At 46.3% G+C, this 21,126-nt stretch overlaps 1 protein-coding gene across 4 annotated transcripts in view; it reads left to right on the top strand.

The window, feature by feature from the left end:
* The window catches only part of GSK3B (glycogen synthase kinase 3 beta), a 431,638-nt gene that overhangs the window by 116,122 nt on the left and 294,390 nt on the right, over window positions 1-21,126 (top strand). For all 4 annotated transcript variants that reach the window (XM_033941322.1, XM_033941323.1, XM_033941324.1 and 1 more), the window contains exon 2: window positions 2,563-2,756. In XM_033941322.1, the coding sequence (XP_033797213.1) occupies window positions 2,563-2,756 (194 nt within the window). The remainder of the gene's footprint in view (window positions 1-2,562; window positions 2,757-21,126) is intronic.

Genomic DNA, 21,126 nt, shown 5'->3' with positions numbered 1-21,126 from the left:
TTCTAGCAAGTCATAGAGCAGGGGTGCCTAATACGTTGATCGCGATGGACTGGTAGATTGGGAAGGCAACGCAAGTCGATCGCCTTGGCTCGTCTGGGCTCCGTGATAGACTTGTGTTGCCGTCCCAATCTACTGGGCCGATCAGCCTTCCTCTCCCCGACATCAATTCTGACGTCCAAGAGGAAGTTTTGGGCCAGCCAGTCGCTACCTGGGGGGGGGGGGGAAACACCATATCTTCGGACATTCCCACCTCCCTCCAGCCTTCCTCCTGGCATCCCGGCCTTACCTGGTGGTCTAGCGAGCTTTCAGGGCAGAAGCGATCTTCCTATGCTCCTGCCCCGTGTAGATCACCAATAGGAAATGGCTGCAGTGAGCTTCCGTCATAGTCTCGAGAGACTACGGGAACTCACGGCAGTCATTTCCTATTGGCGATCTGCACGGCACAGGAGCGTAGGAAGATCACTCCTGTCCCAAAAGCCTGCTAGACCACCAGGTAAGGCCGGGATGCCGGGGTGAAGGCAGAAGGGAGGCGGGGGTGAGTCAGAGCTGGACCAGAAGTTATTCACGGTTTTTCTCTAGTCGCAGTCCGGCTCTGACTCTATCCCCTGCGAATACCGAGGGAGAAGTGTATTCTGAAAACCTGACCGGTGAGAGACCCCAGGAAAGGTTTGGAAACTACTGGGCTAGCTTAGGTGATCGCTGGTTAATTGTTCTGTGTTTGAGCCTTGAGTTTAGGGAGTCATTGGATTTCTGTTCATATGTAGTTGACCAAGGATGAAAGTAGTAAAGATGCAATAATCTCTTATCTTTGGGGAATAGGGTCAAATTTAAATAGCAAGAGAGAAAACAGTAGTATTTATGAACCTGATTAAGATTTTATTCCATAGGCTGAGATTGTTTTACCTGGTATCACCGAGTCAGAAGGCCTGCAAATGTTCTAAAGTTTTAATTTGTCACACTTCTGGCAAACTGAGAGATTCCAATATTTACACATACTTACTATGGCAACCATTTTGGTTTACAGTACATTTATATTAAATTTTGAAAAAAAAAAAAACCCTTTAAGAAACTTGAGAGAAATCAGGGAAAGAGGAACAGGAGAGGTTGTATGTAGTGGTGTGGTAAGGAGGGGAAGGGCAGACTACCTCGGATGTTGTCTTGATGGGGCGTCGGCACCTCTCCTCCTCTCCATCCCCATACTCCTCCCCACCTATGCCTCTAGCTCCAACCTGCTGTTCCCACCGACCTCATGTATCCCTCTGAAGTTATTTCCTGGTTGCGAGGCTGGCGTCAGCAGGTTAGAGATACTGCTTGCACCAGCAAATTAGAAGTAAGGGAAAGGGCACGTGCGCATGTAGACGGGTGGAGAAGAGGGTGGGGGTACACCACCGACTCGGGCGCCTTCCACCTTCGCTACACCACTGAGAGTGTGACGCAGTGGTTAAAGCTACAGCCTCAGTACTCTCAGGGGTTCATAGACAAAACCGCGGAAGACAAAGGCGCGTGCCGACAACTGAGCGCAAGATGGAGGCGCATGCTGAAGAAAATGACAGTTTTTAGGGGCTCCGACGGGGGTTTTTGTTGGGAAGCCCCCCCCCACTTTACTTAATACCGATCGCGGTGGCGTTGTGGGTGGTTTGGGGGATTGTAACCCCCCTCATTATACTGTAAACTTAACTTTTTCCCTGTTTTTAGGGAAAAAGTGAAGTTTTCAGTAAAATGTTGGGGGTTACAACCCCCCAAACCCCCCACAACGCCGCGCGATCTGTATAAAGTAAAGTGGGGGGGTTCCCCCACACCCCCCCCCCGTCAGAGCCCCTAAAAACAGTTATTTTCTTCGGCGCTGCGCTCAGTTGTCAGTGCGTGCCTTTGTCTTCCGTGGTTTTTACCTGACACCCCTTCAGGTTGTGGGTTTAAACCCACACTGCACCTTGTGATCCTGGACAAGTCACTTAATCCCACATTGCCCCAGATACATTAGATAGATGTGAGCCTACTGGGACAGACGGAAAAAAATGCTTGAATATTTGAATAAATTCATGTAAACCGTTCTGAGCTCCCTTGGGAGAACGGTATAGAAAATTGAATGAATAAATAAATTTTATTGTATTGCCTTGACTGACAGGACCATGGCCCTTTTGAAATGTCTTAGTCTATTCTGCAGCCAGAATATATACCTGTTTCAAGAATGACACATTTCCAAATATCTGCTTAGGTATGGTAGTAATGTGCAGAGATGGGCAGCTGATTGTCCACATTTCTGAGGGCCAACCATTAGAGAATGACATGAGAACAAAGTTAGTCCCCTTTCCCACTCTATCCCTGCAAACTCAAATTCTACTGCACTAGTTCCATCATTTTTTATAAAACAATCATTTGCTTTTTGCATGAATGAGATTTTGTGCAGGTGCAAAGACGGATGGGAATGGGTGCCCACTTTGTCCCTGTGTCATTCTGCCACTGCACGTGCCCTGGATACTTTGCATTGCTGCAACTTGTAAAACCTTGAGAAATATGTTGAAACTGTCAAGACTTTAAATATATGTCCATTTGCTTTTTCAGGGGACAAAGATGGCAGCAAAGTGACAACTGTGGTGGCAACTCCTGGCCAGGGTCCCGACAGGCCGCAGGAAGTTAGCTACACAGATACCAAGGTGATTGGAAATGGGTCTTTTGGAGTTGTTTACCAAGCCAAACTTTGTGATTCAGGAGAACTGGTGGCTATTAAGAAAGTTCTTCAGGATAAAAGATTTAAGGTGAGATTTCTTTGCTTTCAAAACACTAATTTTATCCTTGACTTTCACTTCGCTGTTAATATAAATAACTCTTAGTGGTTTCTGTAACATTTTGCAATAAGGGTATCATTTGCCTCTTTCCCTTAATCCAAAAATAGAAAATGAAAACACATAGCTAAAATATTGTTGAATTTTTGGGTTATTAAACATAAGATATACTTATCATTCTTATTTTGCAAATCAAAATCTATTGTACTGGGCATCTAATATTTGCCACCAATTGCTTCTATTTTAGTCTGTTGCTGTGAGGGAATCCTCCTAATGTTTTGAACTATTTTTTAAATACATTGAGCTAAGTAAATTCAGTTTTTATGATCTTAATTTTCTGTGAAATATGGTAGAGATTTGCAAAATGCTTGCATATATTGATTGCGATGATAAAGGATTCTTACTATTTTTAAAAATATTAAATTGGTATGACCATTTGTGATAACTGAAATATTGTAGATGCCATATTGGTTTGAGGGCAATTAATTTAGTCTACATGGATGAGTATTCCTTGCTATCATGCCTGATACTTTGAGTTCCTGAGCCTGGGTTCTGCTCCTTAGGTCGGCGTGAGCTGGAGGTGCTGGAGAGATTATGCTGACTAGCCACTACTCTTATAGAATGGAATTCCTAAGTCCAGGAGGCATGCATACAGAGTGGATTTAGCAATTTGCAAAGTAGGCAAGGGCTTAGGGCAGCTACCCTGCTAAATGAGTCACTTATTTTATATCAGCTGTGGCACTGTGCCACGTTAGGAGAGGAGAGCTGCTGATTGTCCATATTCCTATATTTGTTTGTTTGTATTTAGAAACATAGAAACATGATAGCAGATAAAGGCCAAATGGCCCATCCAATCTGCCCATCCACACCATTATCTCTTCCTCTCTCTAAGAGATCCCACTTGACTATCCCAGGCTTTCTTGAAATCAGACAGTCTCTGTCTCCACCACCTTTACTGGGAGACTGTTCCATGCATCTATCACCCTTTCTATAAACAAGTATTTCCTTAGATTACTCCTGAACCTATCACCTCTTAACTTCATCCTATGCCCTCTCATTCCAGAGCTTCTTTGCCAATGAAAGAGACTCCACTCATGTGCAGTTACATCACGTAGGTATTTAAATGTCTCTTATCATATCTCCCCTCTCCCGCCTTTCCTCTAAAGTATACAGATTGAGATCTTTAAGTCTGTCCCCTTACTCCTTATGACGAAGACCACGCACCATTTTAGTAGCTTTCCTCTGGACCGACTCCATCCTTTTTATATCATTTTGAAGGTGCGGCCTCCAGAATTGTACACAATATTCTAAATGAGGTCTCACCAGATTCTTACACAGGGGCATCAATACCTCATTTTTCCTACTGACTATACCTCTCCCTATGCACTCTAGCATCCTTCTTTCGCCGTCAACCTGTTTGGCCACCTTAAGATCATCACATCCAAGTCCCGCTCTTCTGTCGTGCACTTAAGTTCTTCACCCCCTAAACTGTACTGTTCCCTCGGGTTTTTGCAGCCCAAATGCAAGACCTTGCATTTCTTAGCATTAAATTTTAGCTGCCCAAATTTCAGCCCATTCTTCAAGCTTCACCAGGTCTGTCTTCATGTTGTTCACACCATCCTAGGTGTCTATTCTATTGCAGATTTTGGTATCATCCGCAAAGAGGCAAATCTTACCCGACAGCCCTTCAGCAAAATCGTTTATAAAAATGTTAAAAAGAATAGGCTCAAGAATAGGGATTGGACGGATTCCTGAGGGATAAAGGGATCGTGGGATACTGAGAGAGGTATTCAGGTAAAAAGTATAGAAACCCAACCAGGTCGTGCATGTGCAAGACCGGAGGGTTAGGACTTCGAAGGTAAGATAGGACTTAAATGGGAAACCAAGGTGGCAAGGGGGCCCCTTCTGGTGATTCAGACAATTCATGACCTGTTTGGGCCTCCGCGGGAGCGGACTGCTGGGCAGGATGGACCTATGGTCTGACCCGGCGGAGGCACTGCTTATGTTCTTATGTTCTTAACAGAACCTTGAGGCAAACCACTGGTAACATCCCCTTTCCTCAGAGCGATCTCCATTGATCACTACCTTCTTTCGCCTTCCACTCAACCAGTTCTTGGAAACATAGAATATGACGGCAGAAAAGGGCCCCAGTTTGGGACCCATCTTGAGGGCACTCATTTTATTTATTAGATTTATGTGTGGAACACTGTCAAAGGCTTTGCTAAAATATAAATACACCACATCTAGCGTACTCCCTCTATCCAATTATCTGGTCACCCAGTCAAAGAAATTGATTAGATTTGTCTGACAAGACCTACCTCTAGTAAATCCATGCTGCCTCAGGTCCTGAAATTTTTAAAAGCGTTTCCATTAATTTGCTTACCACAGAAGTCAGACTTATTGGCCTGTAATTCCCTACTTCTTCCTTACTTCCACTTTTGTGGAGAGGGACCACTTCTGTCCTTCTCCAGTCCTCCGGTACCACTCCCAATTCTAGAGACTCATTGAAAAGGTCAGTCAGCGGAGCCACCAGAACTTCCCTAAGTTCCTTCAGAACCCTCGGATGTACACCATCCAGCCCCATCGCTTTGTCTACTTTTATTTTAGCTAGTTCCTCATGAACACAACCCTCTGAAAATCGATCAGGGTCTACCACTCCTCCAGCCCTTTATCAGCCGTAAACACAGAATAGAAATATTTGTTAATCAATTCAGCCTTTTCTTTGCTTCTACATATTTCTTCTCTTCACCTTTGAGGCTCACAGTGCCACTTTTGCACTTCTTCCTATCACTAATATATCAAAGAAATGTTTTGTCTCCCCATTTTACCGTGTCAGCCATTTTTTCTTCCATTTGCATTTTTGCTTTTTTGACTACACAACCAACCTATCTTAACTTTTCCAGATATTTTTGCCTGTCTTTCTCTTTCTGCGATATTTTGTAGTTTATGAAAGCTAACCTCATTCCTTCTCAGCTACTACTTTTGAGAACCAAAGCGGCCTTATTTTCTTCTTACTTTTACTTACTAGCCTCACAAAAAGGTTTGTCGCTCTTACAATTACAGTGGAACCTTGGCTTGCGAACATAATTCGTTCCAGAAGCATGCTCTTAAACCAAAGTGCTCGTATATCAAAGCAACTTTCCCCATAGGAGTGAATGGAAATGTGGGCGATTCGTTCCACATCCCAACCCCCCCCCTCCCCGAGGCCATTGATGTGCTTCCACCCCACCCCACCACATCACATCCCAAAAAGATCCCCCCAACCCCGAAGCCACTGAAGCACTTCCACCCCACTCCTGAGAACCAGCTTCGCCCACCTTAACCCCGAGAACTGGCATCGTGCCCCCTGCCCGCCCAAATCCTTACCGCAATCGGGCACCGGCACGCAGCACCAACCCACAGGATGTTTAGCACTGAAAGAGACTGCCGATGATCTCTGCTGGGCCTTGAGCATCTGCGCATGCTCAAGGCCTTCTGGCTCCCGCTCTCTCCAAGATTCTAATGAGATTCTCCAAAAAAGGGGAAATACAAGAGGAAGGTGAATCTCATCTGAAAGCTGGAGGAAGGAGGATTCATGATAAGACGCAAAAGATTTAAAGGTTAAAGGCATCTTTAAAGAGGAAGGTTTTTAAAGTTTTTCTTTAAATTTTCTAGAGTTTTTGTCTCGTAGTTTGGTGGGTAATGAATTTCAAAGGGTCGAGGCAGTAACTGCAAAATTCGATGTACGTATGGTGCTCAAGATGCGGAATGAGGGAACAGTAAGTAGATTTTGTGACTTGAATCTGAGTATTCTGGACGAAGTAAATGGAATTTAAAATATTATTTAGGAAATCTGGTTGATTGTTATGAATCACTTTGAAAGTTTTAAGAGTGTGATTTTATAGCAGGAGTAGGGAACTCCGGTCCTCGAGAGCCATAATCCAGTTGGGTTTTTAGGATTTCCTCAATGAATATGCATTGAAAGCAGTGTATGCAAATAGATCTCATGCATATTCATTGGGGAAATCCTGAAAACCCGACTGGATTATGGCTCTTGAGGACTGGAGTTCCTACCTCTGTTTTATAGGTTATTCTGTGTGATATAGGGAGCCAGTTTCCTTTTATTAGGAGTGGCGTGACATGATCATATTTTTTTTAGCATTTTTGATAATTTTTATTGCAGTGTTTTGAATGATTTGTAGACATCTGATTTCCTTATGTGTTATTTGTATAATGAGTTGCATTATGAGTATAATTAATTTGTCTAATGAGTTGCAGTAGTCCAGACAAGAAATTACTAGGAAATGTATCAATATGCTCAAATCAGAGGAATCAAGAACCTTAGAGAGAGAGCGAATTACCTGCAATCGAAGGAAGTACTTTTGGATAACACTGATTTTTTTTTTCCCCTCAATAAATGTTTATTAGAAATTTTTGTATATAATAACAAGCATAGTCGCACTACAAATCAAATGGAACTCCCCACAAGAAAAATAACAGGGGCAGTCTCTTCCCACAAACACCTCATATTACACATAGCAGCATATAATACAAAGGAAAAACTGAATAACCCCTCCAGACATTGCAACGGAAAACCAAAACAAAACCTCTATGGAAATCACCAACCCCCACCCACAAAATGTTTAAAGGCACTGAAATATTTTATGCTAGGTATTCTATTGTTGCTCAAAAAAATCCCAAATGTTTAGCCGCCAGACATTCCATCTGGGCCAACTTGCTACACTTAAGTAACCATTCCTCCTTAGTAGGAGCAACGGAATGTTTTCAATACTGGGCAATAAGACATTTAGCACCCGTTTAGTCTGCCAGGGCCAGGTCTTCTGTTTATGGGTATCTAAACAGAGCAAGATCTGAACTGGGTCCTGTACTCACTGAGTCAGAACTGATGTCACCATAAGCCAAAAGACCTTGATTATCGGGCAATTCCACCAAATATGATAAAACGATTCTGGACTCACCCCACACCTCCAGCAGACATTAAGAACCTGAGGGTGCATAAGGTGCACCCTCTCTGGCATCAAATACCATCTTGTTAAAACTTTATAAGCATTTTCTTGAACTAAAACACAGTGAGATGCCTTTTGTACCTCCTCACAAATCCGGAACCAATCGTCAGTCGTAAACCTCACCTATAAATCAGACTTCCAATGTTGCCTAAATGGAAATTGTACTACATTCTACTCTCTCAAATACCAATAGATTACCGAAATAGGACAAGTCACCCTACCTAACAAACCCCAGAAATTTTCCAAATGTTCCACTTCCAAAAATTGCCCCCTCCCTCACCCTACTGAAATCATAAAATGATGTAACGACATATAACCAAAAAAAAAAAAAATCATCTTTGAACCCCTCCTCTCTTGTAACTAACTCATCAAAAGTAGGAATTTTCCCTCTTCTAAGCACATCCCGAAAATATCCTCCGTGGCGACCCGTAGGTCAGAGACCAGTGTCCTAAATGAGACCAACCTGACCTGCTTAAGTTCTGGTTCAGCAGGAACTTGTCTAACATTGTCTTGAATCCCTGGAGGGTGTTTTCCCCTACAACAACCTCCGGAAGTGCGTTCCAATTTTCCACCACCCTCTGGGTGAAGAAGAACTTCCTTACGTTTGTACGGAATCTATCCCCTTTTAACTTTAGAAAGTGTCCTCTCGTTCTCCCTACCTTGGAGATGGTGAACAGCCTTTCTTTATCTACCAAGTCTATTCCCTTCAATATCTTGAATGTTTCTTTCATGTCCCCTCTGTCTCCTCTTTTCAAGGGAGCAGAGGTCCAGTTTCTCTAATCTCTCGCTGTATGGTAACTCCTCCAGCCCCTTTACCATTTTAGTTGCTCTTCTCTGGACCCTTTCGAGTAGCACTGTGTCCTTCTTCATGTACCGCGACCAGTGCTGGATGCATTATTCCAGGTGAGGGCATACCATGGGCCGGTACAGTGGCATGATAACTTTCTCTGATCTGTTTGTGATCCCCTTCTTAATCATTCCTAGCATTCTGTTCGCCCTTTTCGCCGCCGTTGCACATTGCACGGATGGCTTAATTGACTTGTCGACCAGTACTCCCAAGTCTCTTTCCTGGGGGGGGGGGGTCTCTCCAAGTACAGCCCCGGACATCCTGTATTCGTGTATAAGATTTTTGTTACCGATATGCATCACCTTACGTTGACAAAGAGTTAGAAAAGGAACCAAGAAAATCTTGAAAAGAGAGAAGTGGGGACAGAATAGAACCTTGAGGGATACCATAGTTTGTGCTGTAGGTTCCTGATTTAATATTGTCACAACTTACCTTGAAAGATCTATCGCTGAAATAAGATCTGAACCACTTTAATAACTGATCTGAGATTCTGATAGATTCTAAACGATTCAGTAGTAAAGTATGATTAATTGTGTCAAAAGCAGCCAGAAGGTCTAGAGAAATAAGTAAAGTGGATTTGTGATGATCTATGTAATATAATATTATCCCAGGACAAGCAGGCAGCATATTCTTAACGCATGGGTGATGTCACCGACGGAGCCCCGGTACAGACATTTTTCACTAGAAAGTTCTAGTTGGCTGCACCACGCATGCGCGAGTGCCTTCCCGCCCGACGGAGGAGTGCGTGGTCCCCAGTTTCTTCGTTTCTGCGGAGCGAAGAAGACGCATGTGGTTTCAACGGCCGTTGAAAACTTCCTTTTTGCCTTCCCGCTCGCGTTATTTTCTTGTTTTTTCTCTTTTTCCCTTCGGGTTTCTTTTTCCGTTCTAAAAAAAACAAACCAAAAAACTTTGTTTTTTCTTTATTTTTCAGGCCGGCCCCGGCAGGGCCTGTTGCCATCATACAAGCCTCCAGCTTTGATTTTGCGGAGGCCGTGTTTCCCTTCATGCCCCCTCAACCGGGCTTTAAGAAGTGCCAGCGGTGTGCTCGCCCGATCTCTCTCACTGACCCACACAATTGGTGCCTACAGTGTTTGAGTCCAGAGCATCGGGCTGACACCTGCACCCGCTGTGCCACTCTTAAGAAACGCACCTTAAAAAATCGGCAGATCCAGCAGAACATCCTTTTCGGTACCGGATCTGCTATGGAAACTGCCGCGACGTCAACGGTACCGCAAAAGACAGCACCGACCACTTCGACGCCGCACGATCCTTCCTCGGGGTCGCTGGCACCAGGTAAGCCGGCTAAGAAGCCTTCCACCTCCCTTGAGCGTCCACCTGCCACAGTGGCGACGCCGGTCCTCCCGGCCTCACGCCGACCCCGCAAACGCTCCGCCCCGATCTCGGTGAGTGCCTCGTCATCGGCCTCCTCATTGCCGGGGCGTGGAGCAGCACCTATGGAACCGAAAAAGAAAAAAGCGGTACCGGTGCCACCCCTGGATGACCGCATCGCGGCCATACTCCAAGACAAATTGCAGGAACAGCTGCAGCAACAACTCCAGCACCTGCTACCGACCCTATTGGCACCACTTCTTTCGGTACCAGACCGACTCGAGCCTTGCACCATCCCACCGGTGTCCACCCCCTCGGTGCCACTCAACACTTCCATGCCAATCCTCTCGGCTGAACCACTCCGTTCTCGTCCTGTGGTACAGACCCGCTCTGAGGTCGATCCTCCTCGGGACCAGGAAGGGCACCGGTCTCCCCGGGACCCAGAATGGCACCGCTCTTCCCGGGACCGGGGTCAACACCGGTCTTCCTCTCCCGGTACCGTCTCCATGCGTTCTGGCAAGTCTCTTTCTAAGACCCGCCACACCGAGCCTTCCACCCTGACATCTCGGCATGCGCTCACTGATATCAGGGACCCGGACTTATGGGAAGAATCCCCACCCGGTACCGAGGAGGACGCATCATCCACAGACGAGGAACCCTCAGTGCCCGATACCACTTCCAAGCCTGAGCAATCCTCTTTCACCAAATTCCTCAGGGAGATGTCGGCGGCTCTTTCTATTCCTTTAGAGTCCGACTCCAAAAAGTCCCAGGCCTTTCTGGATGCCTTAGACTTTGAACAACCTCCCAAAGAGTTCCTCAAGTTACCCGTCCATGACATACTGCGGGAAACTTTTTATAAAAATTGGGAAAATCCACTCACTGTCCCCGGAGCTCCTCGTAAGCTTGACAGCCTATACAGGGTCATCCCAATTCCGGGTTTTGACAAACCTCAATTGCCCCATGAGTCTCTCCTAGTTGAGTCTACATTAAAGAAAACTCAGGGCTCCAGTGTTTATGCCTCCACCCCTCCTGGCAGAGAAGGCAAAACGATGGATAAGTTTGGCAAACGCCTTTATCAAAATGCCATGCTAGCCAACAGGGCGAATAATTACACATTTCACTTCTCATTTTATATGAAGTATCTCGTACAACAACTATCCGCCCTACAAAAATACATCCCTGAACGCAAAGTTCCACTCTTTCAACAACAAATTTCCAGCCTCCTTCAACTGCGGAAATTCATGGTGCGCTCTATTTATGATTCATTTGAGCTGACCTCCCGAGCGTCTGCCATAGCTGTTGCCATGCGACGTCTGGCCTGGTTGAGGGTTTCTGATCTTGACATCAACCACCAAGACCGCCTAGCTAACGCACCCTGTCTTGGGGATGACCTTTTTGGGGAGTCCCTGGATTCGACCACCCAGAAGCTCTCAGCACATGAGACCAGATGGGACACTCTGGTAAAACCTAAAAAGAAGGCTCCACCTGCTCGTCCTTATAGACCACAGTCCTCTTAGCAGCGCAGGTTCTCGGCCAGGCCTTTCAACCCGCCCCAACAGCAGCCTAGCAGACCTCGTCAACAACAACACATTCAGGCTCGCTCTCAATCTCACCAACCTGCCAAGCCTCTTCCTCCGTCAAAACCATCTCAGCCCTTTTGACTCCTTTCTCCAGGGCATAGCCAGTCTTCCACCATCATTACCTCTTCCTCAGCCAATCGGAGGACGTCTCCAACTCTTCCTCAACCGTTGGGAGGTCATCACATCAGACCTGTGGGTCCTCAACATCATCCGCCACGGCTACTCTCTCAACTTCCAGACTCTTCCACCAGACAACCCTCCTATAGAGTCTGCGTCCCACTCCTCTCAGTCCCTTCTCCTCCTAAGGGAGGTCCAATCCCTCCTTCTCCTCAATGCCATCGAAGAGGTTCCCACAGACCAAAGGGGTCAGGGATTCTACTCCCGCTACTTCCTGGTTCCCAAGAAGACAGGAGACCTTCGTCCCATCCTCGATCTCCGGGACCTCAACAAGTGTCTGGTCAAGGAAAAGTTCAGAATGCTCTCCCTGGCCACGCTTTATCCTCTTCTCTCTCAACACGACTGGCTATGTTCCCTGGACCTCAAAGAGGCCTACACTCACATTCCAATCCATCTGAATTCACGTCGCTACCTCCGATTTCAGATACAGCACCGCCACTATCAGTACAAGGTGCTACCCTTTGGCCTCGCATCATCGCCCAGGGTGTTCACCAAGTGCCTTATTGTGGTGGCGGCCTTTCTCAGGTCTCACAACCTCCAGGTGTTCCCCTACTTGGACGATTGGTTGGTAAAAGCACCTACGTCTCCACTTGTGCTACAAGCCACTCAGTACACCATCTCCTTCCTCCATCTCCTGGGGTTCGAGATCAACTACCCCAAGTCGCATCTGCTTCCCACACAGCAACTTCAGTTCATTGGAGCTGTTCTCGACACCACTCTCATGAGGGCGTTTCTCCCCTCCTACCGCCAACGGACCCTGCTCCACCTCTGCCGCCAGGTGCTCCTTCATCACTCCATTCCAGCTCGGCAGATGATGGTCCTCCTGGGCCACATGGCCTCGACGGTCCATGTGCTTCCTCTGGCGCGACTTCACCTCAGGACACCTCAATGGACTCTAGCCCAACCAATGGTCACAGTCCACCGACCCTCTTTCTCATCCCATCTCTGTGACATCGTCTCTTCAGCAATCTCTTCAATGGTGGTTGAATTCATCCAATCTTTCCAGGGGTCTACTCTTTCATCTACCCCCTCACTCCATGATCATAACCACAGATGCCTCCCCCTATGCATGGGGAACTCACCTGGGAGAACTTCGCACTCAGGGACTCTGGACCCCTCAGGAGCGTCAACATCACATCAATTTCCTGGAACTCAGGGCCATGTTCTATGCCCTCAAGGCCTTCCAGCACCTTCTCTACCCTCAGGTTCTTCTCCTGTGCACAGACAACCAAGTCGCCATGTACTACATAAACAAGCAAGGCGGCACCGGATCTCCCTCCTCTGTCAGGAGGCCATCCGCATCTGGACCTGGGCCACGGCCCGCAGTCTCTTCCTCAAGGCTGTCTATATCCAGGGTGAACTGAACTCCCTGGCTGACAATCTCAGCCGCATCCTTCAACCTCACGAGTGGACTCTGGATCCCCCCACACTCCGCTCCATCTTTGCTCAGTGGGGCACCCCTCAGGTGGACCTCTTTGCAGCTCCTCACAACCATCAGCTGCCTCAGTTCTGTTCCAGACTCTTCTCTCCTCATCGTCTAGCCCCGGATGCATTACTGCTCGACTGGACGGATCGGTTCCTCTATGCCTTTCCTCCACTACCTCTGATGTTGCGGACGTTATTCAAACTCCGCAGGGACAAAGCCACCATGATTCTCATCGCCCCTCGGTGGCCTCACCAACACTGGTTCTCCCTCCTACTCCAGCTCAGCTCCAGGGAGCCCATTCCTCTTCCTGTGTTTCCTACTCTACTTACACAGCAGCATCAGTCTCTACTGCATCCCAATCTGTCCTCGCTCCACCTGACAGCTTGGTTTCTCTCGGGCTGACCTCTCCAGAGAATCTATCTCAGCCTGTCCGTCGTATTCTGGATGTCTCAAGGAAACCGGCCACCCTCCAATGTTACCATCAGAAGTGGACCCGGTTCTCCTCTTGGTGTCTGCTTCATCATCACGATCCCACCTCATTGGCGGTGGAAACCTTACTGGACTATTTGCTCTCTCTCTCCGACGCTGGCCTCAAGTCGACCTCATTCAGAGTCCACCTCAGTGCCATCACTGCGTTCCATGAGCCTATCCTCGGAAAACCTCTTACGGCTCATCCCCTGGTTTCCCGGTTCATGAGAGGCCTCTTCAATGTCAAACCACCTCTGAAGCCTCCTCCAGTCGTCTGGGACCTGAATGTGGTTTTATCAGCACTCATGAAACCTCCATTTGAGCCTCTTGCCACAACTTCACTCAAATTTCTTACATGGAAGGTGCTTTTCCTCATTGCCATCACCTCTGCCAGGAGGGTTAGTGAGCTGCATGCACTGGTTGCCGACCCACCTTTCACTGTTTTTCACCATGACAAGGTGGTTCTGTGTACCCATCCTAAATTCCTTCCCAAGGTGGTCTCGGACTTTCATCTCAACCAGTCCATTGTGTTGCCTGTCTCTTTCCCTAAGCCCCATTCTCATCCTGGGGAACAGGCGTTGCACACGCTGGACTGTAAGCGTGCCCTTGCTTACTACCTTGACCGTACCAGGGCTCACCGCTCATCTCTTCAGCTCCTTTTGTCCTTCGACCCTAACCGTCTAGGTCGTCCTGTCTCCAAACGGACGCTTTCCAACTGGCTTGCTGCCTGCATTGCGTTCTGTTATGCTCGGGCCGGTCTCTCACTGGAAGGTGCTGTCACGGCCCACAGGGTCAGAGCTATGGCTGCTTCTGTGGCTTTCCTCCATTCCACGCCCATCGAGGAAATCTGCAAGGCTGCCACTTGGTCCTCAGTTCACACATTCACTACTCACTACTGTCTGGATACCTTCTCCAGACGGGATGAGCACTTCGGCCAATCTGTATTACACAATTTATTTTCCTAATGGCCAACCATCCCTCCTCCCTCTCTGTTAGCTTGGAGGTCACCCATGCGTTAAGAATATGCTGCCTGCTTGTCCTGGGATAAAGCACAGTTACTTACCGTAACAGGTGTTATCCAGGGACAGCAGGCAGATATTCTTACGACCCACCCACCTCTCCGGGTTGGCTTCTTAGCTGGCTTATCTTAACTGGGGACCATGCACTCCTCCGTCGGGCGGGAAGGCACTCGCGCATGCGCGGTGCGGCCAACTAGAACTTTCTAGTGAAAAATGTCCGTACCGGGGCTCCGTCGGTGACGTCACCCATGCGTTAAGAATATCTGCCTGCTGTCCCTGGATAACACCTGTTACGGTAAGTAACTGTGCTTTTTTGTTGAGACCTAGTAATGAATGTTCAGTGAAATGATGCTGCCTAAAACCTGTCTGGTTGGGGTGTAAGACCTTTATGTTTTCTGTAAATTTAAAGAATTGAAGAAATATTATTTTCTCTTTTTTCGCGAAGAAGGGAATGTTAGCAATCGGCCAGTAGTTTTGAGGGGTTTGACAAATTCTCCTTGTGGTCTTTGATTATCGGGTGTATTAGATTCCTTCCAAACTTTTGGTAGCTGCCCTGATGATAAGCTGTTAGAAATGAGTTTATGAATATGGTCGCCGAAAAACGAAAAGTATCTTTTTAATAGAAGGGGGAAATATCTCCGAGCTTGTGCCCTTGATGATCAGCGACCGGATGACGTGATAAGTCAATTATTTTTTGGATAGAGAAGTAAGAGCATTTTGAAGTGGGTAATTCACATTTAGTTACTCTGATTGACTTATTGGTTGCCCCTGTAATGGGTAGGGAATCCCTAATTTTTCTGGTTTTGTTTATGAAGTGATCAGCTAAAGCTTGAGCGGCAGGTTTAATATTATTGGCTTCCTTTTGTTTGTTATAGTTAGTGATAGATTTAACAATGGAAAAAAGTTTTGAAGAATTCTTAGTTTTTAGTTTATGCCCTGAAATGCAGCCTAAAACACTAATCTAGGCTAAAGCACTTTTGTATTAAACCTTAACATAGACTCTAAAGGCTTCATTATTGCCTAACTGATTTTGCTGGGCTAAAAAAGAGAACTAGAATGATATAACCTACTGAAACCAAAGTTTTCCCTTCCCAGACAGTAGTTAACAGGTTGCTGTGAAAAACTATCTTTAATGCTGAGCCTATTATACAACCTCTCTCTTAGAACCAGACTTACTGAGATTTAGGCACTAGGCCAGCATTCCTCCCCTCAAGGGTCATCGGTGGAGTCTGATCTTTTAAGTAAGTCCTCAGAGTTCAGTCTATACTGTCTCCATCTGGCTACAGACGGGGCAGGATTAACTCTTTGTTGGGCCCTAGGCAAATAGGTTTGTTGGGGGCCCCTCATTGTAATTTAAATATATGTAATTTAAATGGAGCCTTAAATGATTCGGACTACAGAGAAAAACTGACAGAGGAGGAAACAGCAGATAAGAGGCTCCTCCTGCTGACTAGAAGGCAGTACACAGGGAGTGAGGAAGAATAGACAGACCTCTGTGATGAACAATGGCTCTGTGCCCTCCTGATTCTCTTCTCTGTGGCAGCAGCTAATGTACTTGGCAAAACTCTGCCTCGACTTACACATTTGAGAAGGCCCTCTCCTAAATATTTGGAACCTAGGCCCATGCCTAGTTTGCCTGTGCTTTAATCCTGCCCTGGCTACAGATCCAGGTGGTTTACAGACTAAAAAATTATGAAAGGAGCTAGAAAACATGATAGAAAATAAGATAGCAGTAAATTGCATTAATTCAATGGCTAACCAGGAGTATAAATTTGCTACTGCATGTGTCCTGGATGCTTTGGCAGCCCTCATGCGTACAGCACTTGTAGCCTTCTTAACTGTACTCGCCTTTGCTCATTGATTTGTTTCTAGTGTTTGAATGCATGAAATGCACTAGGTGGTTCAACATTTTTCTTGACAAGTGGTTTACTTTCACCCTGTTTGTTGTGATCTCATGTCTGACTGTATTATTAGTGATTTCAGAAGCTCCTTTTGTCTCTTTTTCTCTGTTACAACTCTCAGCAAATTTTTTTCTTATATTGCCACTTATGCTTGCCTCTTTAACCATCATAATTTGGGATTCTTCCAAGCTTATTGACCTCATGAGGCAGTCAAAAGCTCTTGCAACATTCTAAGCTAGTGTTTACCTCTGTGATTTGAAGTGGTGCCAAGGCTGAAGGTCAAACCACATGGCCAGAAGCTTTGCAAGAACTTTTTTAAACATTCAGTTACTCATACATTTCTTTCCACCTGTGATAAACTAAGATACTGTAAAATGATGATACTTAGTGCTTTCAAACAAGAATAAACATTTCAGAGTCCTGGTGTGTTTAAAAATATGAATCATTGAAACTCTGCACAGTACTCACCCTCTAGAAAGGCTAAACAGATCAATGAGTGGGCAGGGATCCTTCTGGAGAAGGGAAATGTAGTGCACAGCATCTTTGACATGACCCTTAGCCTAGAATGCTCTGAGATGCCTCTCTGATCCAGAAATGGGATCTCAGTGTCAGAGCAGGAGCAGTTACTGGTTACTAGAGGAGTTGACTGACATTCGGGATGGGGCTTTGGCATTACTTCAGCCCCTGCTCCCATGGGTGGAGAGAGTGGGGAGTGAAGTTTGGTGCTACCTTGGGAATCTCTGATTTCAGGAAGCAACTCCACCAGTTCTAAAAGGAGGAAAAGGCTGGATAAAGTCAACTTGGAGGACTTGTAATATATTAGAGGCGCTTGATCTTCATCAAAGACCTCGATGTTGGTGAAAGATATTGGGGAGGTGTGTCCTCTCCAGCTCTATACTCAGAAGAGGGTGCAGTGCTCCAAAGTTTGTAAGGGCTGTTACAAAGGTGTGTGGATCATCTTCGATCTGTGCTGCATTCCCCAATCCAGGGGCAGGGCTCCTTTCATGGGTCTTGCAATGCCAGCGCTGCTGGCTCTTCTAGAAGAACAGTGGTTATCTGTTCCATTCAATAAGGGTATGTTGGGCCCCTTGGTGGTGCAGGGGGGGGGGGAGGGGGAGAAACACCTTTCCTCTTTTGAAAAGAATGGGCCTATATCACCTCGGTGGTAGAGAGGGGAATACTCTTTGGAGTTAGCCAGTTTAGTTCCTGAAGCTTTGTGTTTCCCCCTGTTGACCCTAAAGCGCTCGGGGCAATGGAGCTAGTGCCACCAATGGTGTGCAGAAAGGGCAGATATAAATAAACTGAGTGCCCTTGGGATGAGTCCCAAAGTGACAGGTTGAGTCAAGAACTGGTTTGAGTGGAAGGCAACAGAGGGTAATGATCAATGGAGATAGCTCTGAGGAAAGGGATGTTACCAGTGGTGTGCTTCAAGGTTCTGTTCTTGGGCCTGTTATTTTTAACATTGCTGAAGGGTTGTCTGGTAAGTTGGGCCAAAAAAGGGGGGGGGTGTCTTTGTTTATATTCGAGTCTACCACATAGCAGGTGCTTTTCTCTTCCCTTTCCACTGACAGGTGATGCTTTCTTGCATTCCCACCACCCCCAATGACTCACACTGCTCTCCTGCACACCTTCCCCCCCCAATGACTGGCACTGCTGTCCTGCACACACTCCTCCCCAATAACTGCTACTGTCCCTCTCCCAGAGGGGGCGAGAGCCAGCAGGCCTTGAGAATGCGCAGGACAGAACGATGTGAGCTTTCTTGAGTGCCGTAGCAACAGTGGAAGGAAAGGAGTGCTAGAGATGTGAGGTAATACTTTATCTACATCTAGCGGAGGCAAGGAGGTTAGGAGATTAACACATGTGGATTACATTTTCAACTCTATGCAGGCTATTTTTCAAAGAAAAAAATGGGGAAATAATCTCGTATAATTGGGTTGGAGGGAGAAGGGAATCAAGGGGTAGCCACGAGGTCATAAACTATTGCAAGATTGCACCATTGAAGAACAATGTGCAGTAGTGTGCTTTCTTTGAGCAGAGGGCATGAAACCTATGGAAATTCACTGTTGGGTATTGACTCAGTATGGACATAGCACCATGAATCAATTAAAAGTTTGAGTAGGTAAAAAGGTTTAAAGCAGGAAGAGCAGGCATAACCGAAGAAAGTAGTTCTGGTTGCCCATCAACATTGAGCACATTGACAGGGCAGATGCCTTGATCAGAGGAGACTGGATAATGGTGTTTTGATTGGCTGCAAATTTGGATATCAGCTATGGGTCTGCATTTGCCATAATGCATGATGACTTGGGATACAGGTAAGTCTGTGTACAATGGTTTCCAAAACAGCTTACTGATCTGCACAAGCAACAGCATGTGGCGGTTGCGACCCTGTTCCTGAGATGGTATGAAGATCCGAGTATTTTGGAGAGAATTGTTACCAGTGATGAGACACAGGTGCATCACTGCGACCCAGAGAGCAAAATGTAAAGCATGATGAAGGAAGCGGTGCTCACCTGGCTTGAGGAGCGGTCGTAAAACTTCTTTTCTGCAGGAATACAGAAGCTAATTGAACAATACAACAAATGCATCATCTTGCATGGGGACTGTGTGGAAAAGTGACGTGTTCAATTACTCAGTTTCTTCTATTAATGACGTAAAAAAAAATAAAAATATATATATATATATACTTTTTGATATACCTTGTATTAAGTTGATGCTTATATATCCTTATTATCTTAAGACAAGCAGGCAGGGTGGGTGATGTCATCCATGGAGCCTGGTTCGGACAGTATGAAAAGTGAACTGTCACTGTAAGTTTTAAGAAACTTTGTGACGGCCTACACTGCGCATGCGCGAGTGCCTTCCCGCCAAATGTAGGCCCATGGTACCTCAGTTCTTCATTCTCCATGAGGTGAAGAAGTGCATTTTTCTTGACTTTACCCAATCAGTGTTGCCGTTGGCCTGTATCGTGTATTTTGCTGATCTTTGACCATAGTTTTTTTTTAACCTCTTGTTCTTGTTAAAATAAAACCCAAAACAAAAACTTTATTTTATTCACTTTCCCTCACCCAGGCTTCTTCCCTTGGGTGAGGCACTGTCTTCACATGGGGGTCTTGGCCTTCAGGTGGTCCTTCCTTTAGTTGTTTTTTTTCCCCCCAGAAGTTTTCCCCTAAGCGGTTTCATCATTGAGTTTAATCGTACTGATAAAATCTTTCCATCCATGTGAAAGTCATTGACTTGATTTAAAAAGTGCTGTCGGTGCCAGCAGCTTATTTCCATAATTGACCCACATAGCTGGTGTTTGAAGTGTTTAGGCCCTGAACATTGTGTGAATTCCTGCCTCCGTTGCATCTTGCAGAAGCGCTTGCTTAAAGTATGTTGTATTCAGCAGGAGAAGCACTTCGGTTCCACAATAGACACTGGCAAGTATTCCGAACCACCGGTACTACCGGTACTACCGGTGATACCGGCATTGACTTCTGCATTGGAGGACATTCCAGCTTTAGGCAAGCCAACTAAGAAGCCATCCTCTTCTCAACCAGTGTCGTAAGCCTCAACAGCATAGAGTCCCTTGATGTAGGCTAAGAAGCGATGCTACCGCTCGCAATCATTGCAGGTGCTGTCTCCTTCAGGGCATGCATCCTCCTTGAGATCATCCACCCCTAGAAACCCTGCCACACCAATGGGTACCGGCTGTTGAGCTGAGGGTACCAGTGCAACTATTTAAAGAGCAGCTGAATGAATTCTTCAGGAAGGAGATCGGTGACGTTCAAATTAGAGAGTTGCGCGGGGACAGAAATCCCACCCATCCCCGCCAAAGTCTCACCCAATCCCACCCGTCCCCGTGAGGAATCCCACCCGTCCCCGTGAGGAATCCCACCCGTCCCCGTGAGGAATCCCTCCCGTCCCCGTGAGGAATCCCTCCCGTCCCCGCGAGGAATCCCCTCCGTCCCCGCCCGTCCCCATAAACTTCAGAAATAGTTATTTCATTTAATTATGCTACTGAATTAAAGGCTCTAGTAGAAACCATTTACAAATAAGCAAAAAGACTTTATTAATTTGGAAATATTAATTGGGAAGAATACATACTTTGTAAACGGGTTTCTACCAGAGCCTCTTTTGTTTATAAATTTTTATCAACACAACTAATATACTACTTTATCCTGAAGCAAAAAAAAAAAAAAAAAAATAGAATTCTTTTCCTACCTTTGTTGCCTGGTTTCTGCTTTCCTCATGCTCTCATTCAGTTCCTTCCATCCACTGTCTCTCTTCCTTCTGCGTCTTCCATTTGCTCTGTTACTGTGCCTCTCCCTTTCTCCCCCCTTCCAAATTGGTCTGGCACCCATCTTCTTCCCTCCGCTCCCCCCATAGTCTGGCATCTCTGTCTTCTTCCCACTCTCTCTTCCCCATTTCCTTTCAGCGTCCTTCTCCCCCCCCCCATCTTCCCCATGTCCTGTCAGCGTCCTTCTCCCCCCTCTGTCTTCCCCATGTCCTTTCATTCAGTGTCCTTCTCCCCCCTCTGTCTTCCCCATGGCCTTTCATTCAGTGTCCTTCTCCCCCCTCTGTCTTCCCCATGGCCTTTCATTCAGTGTC

The sequence above is a fragment of the Geotrypetes seraphini genome, chromosome 4, assembly GCF_902459505.1.
Source record: "Geotrypetes seraphini chromosome 4, aGeoSer1.1, whole genome shotgun sequence".
Classification (NCBI taxonomy): domain Eukaryota; kingdom Metazoa; phylum Chordata; class Amphibia; order Gymnophiona; family Dermophiidae; genus Geotrypetes; species Geotrypetes seraphini.
The sequence above is the reverse complement of the archived record's forward strand: the minus strand, read 5'-3'. Positions and strand labels throughout refer to the sequence as shown.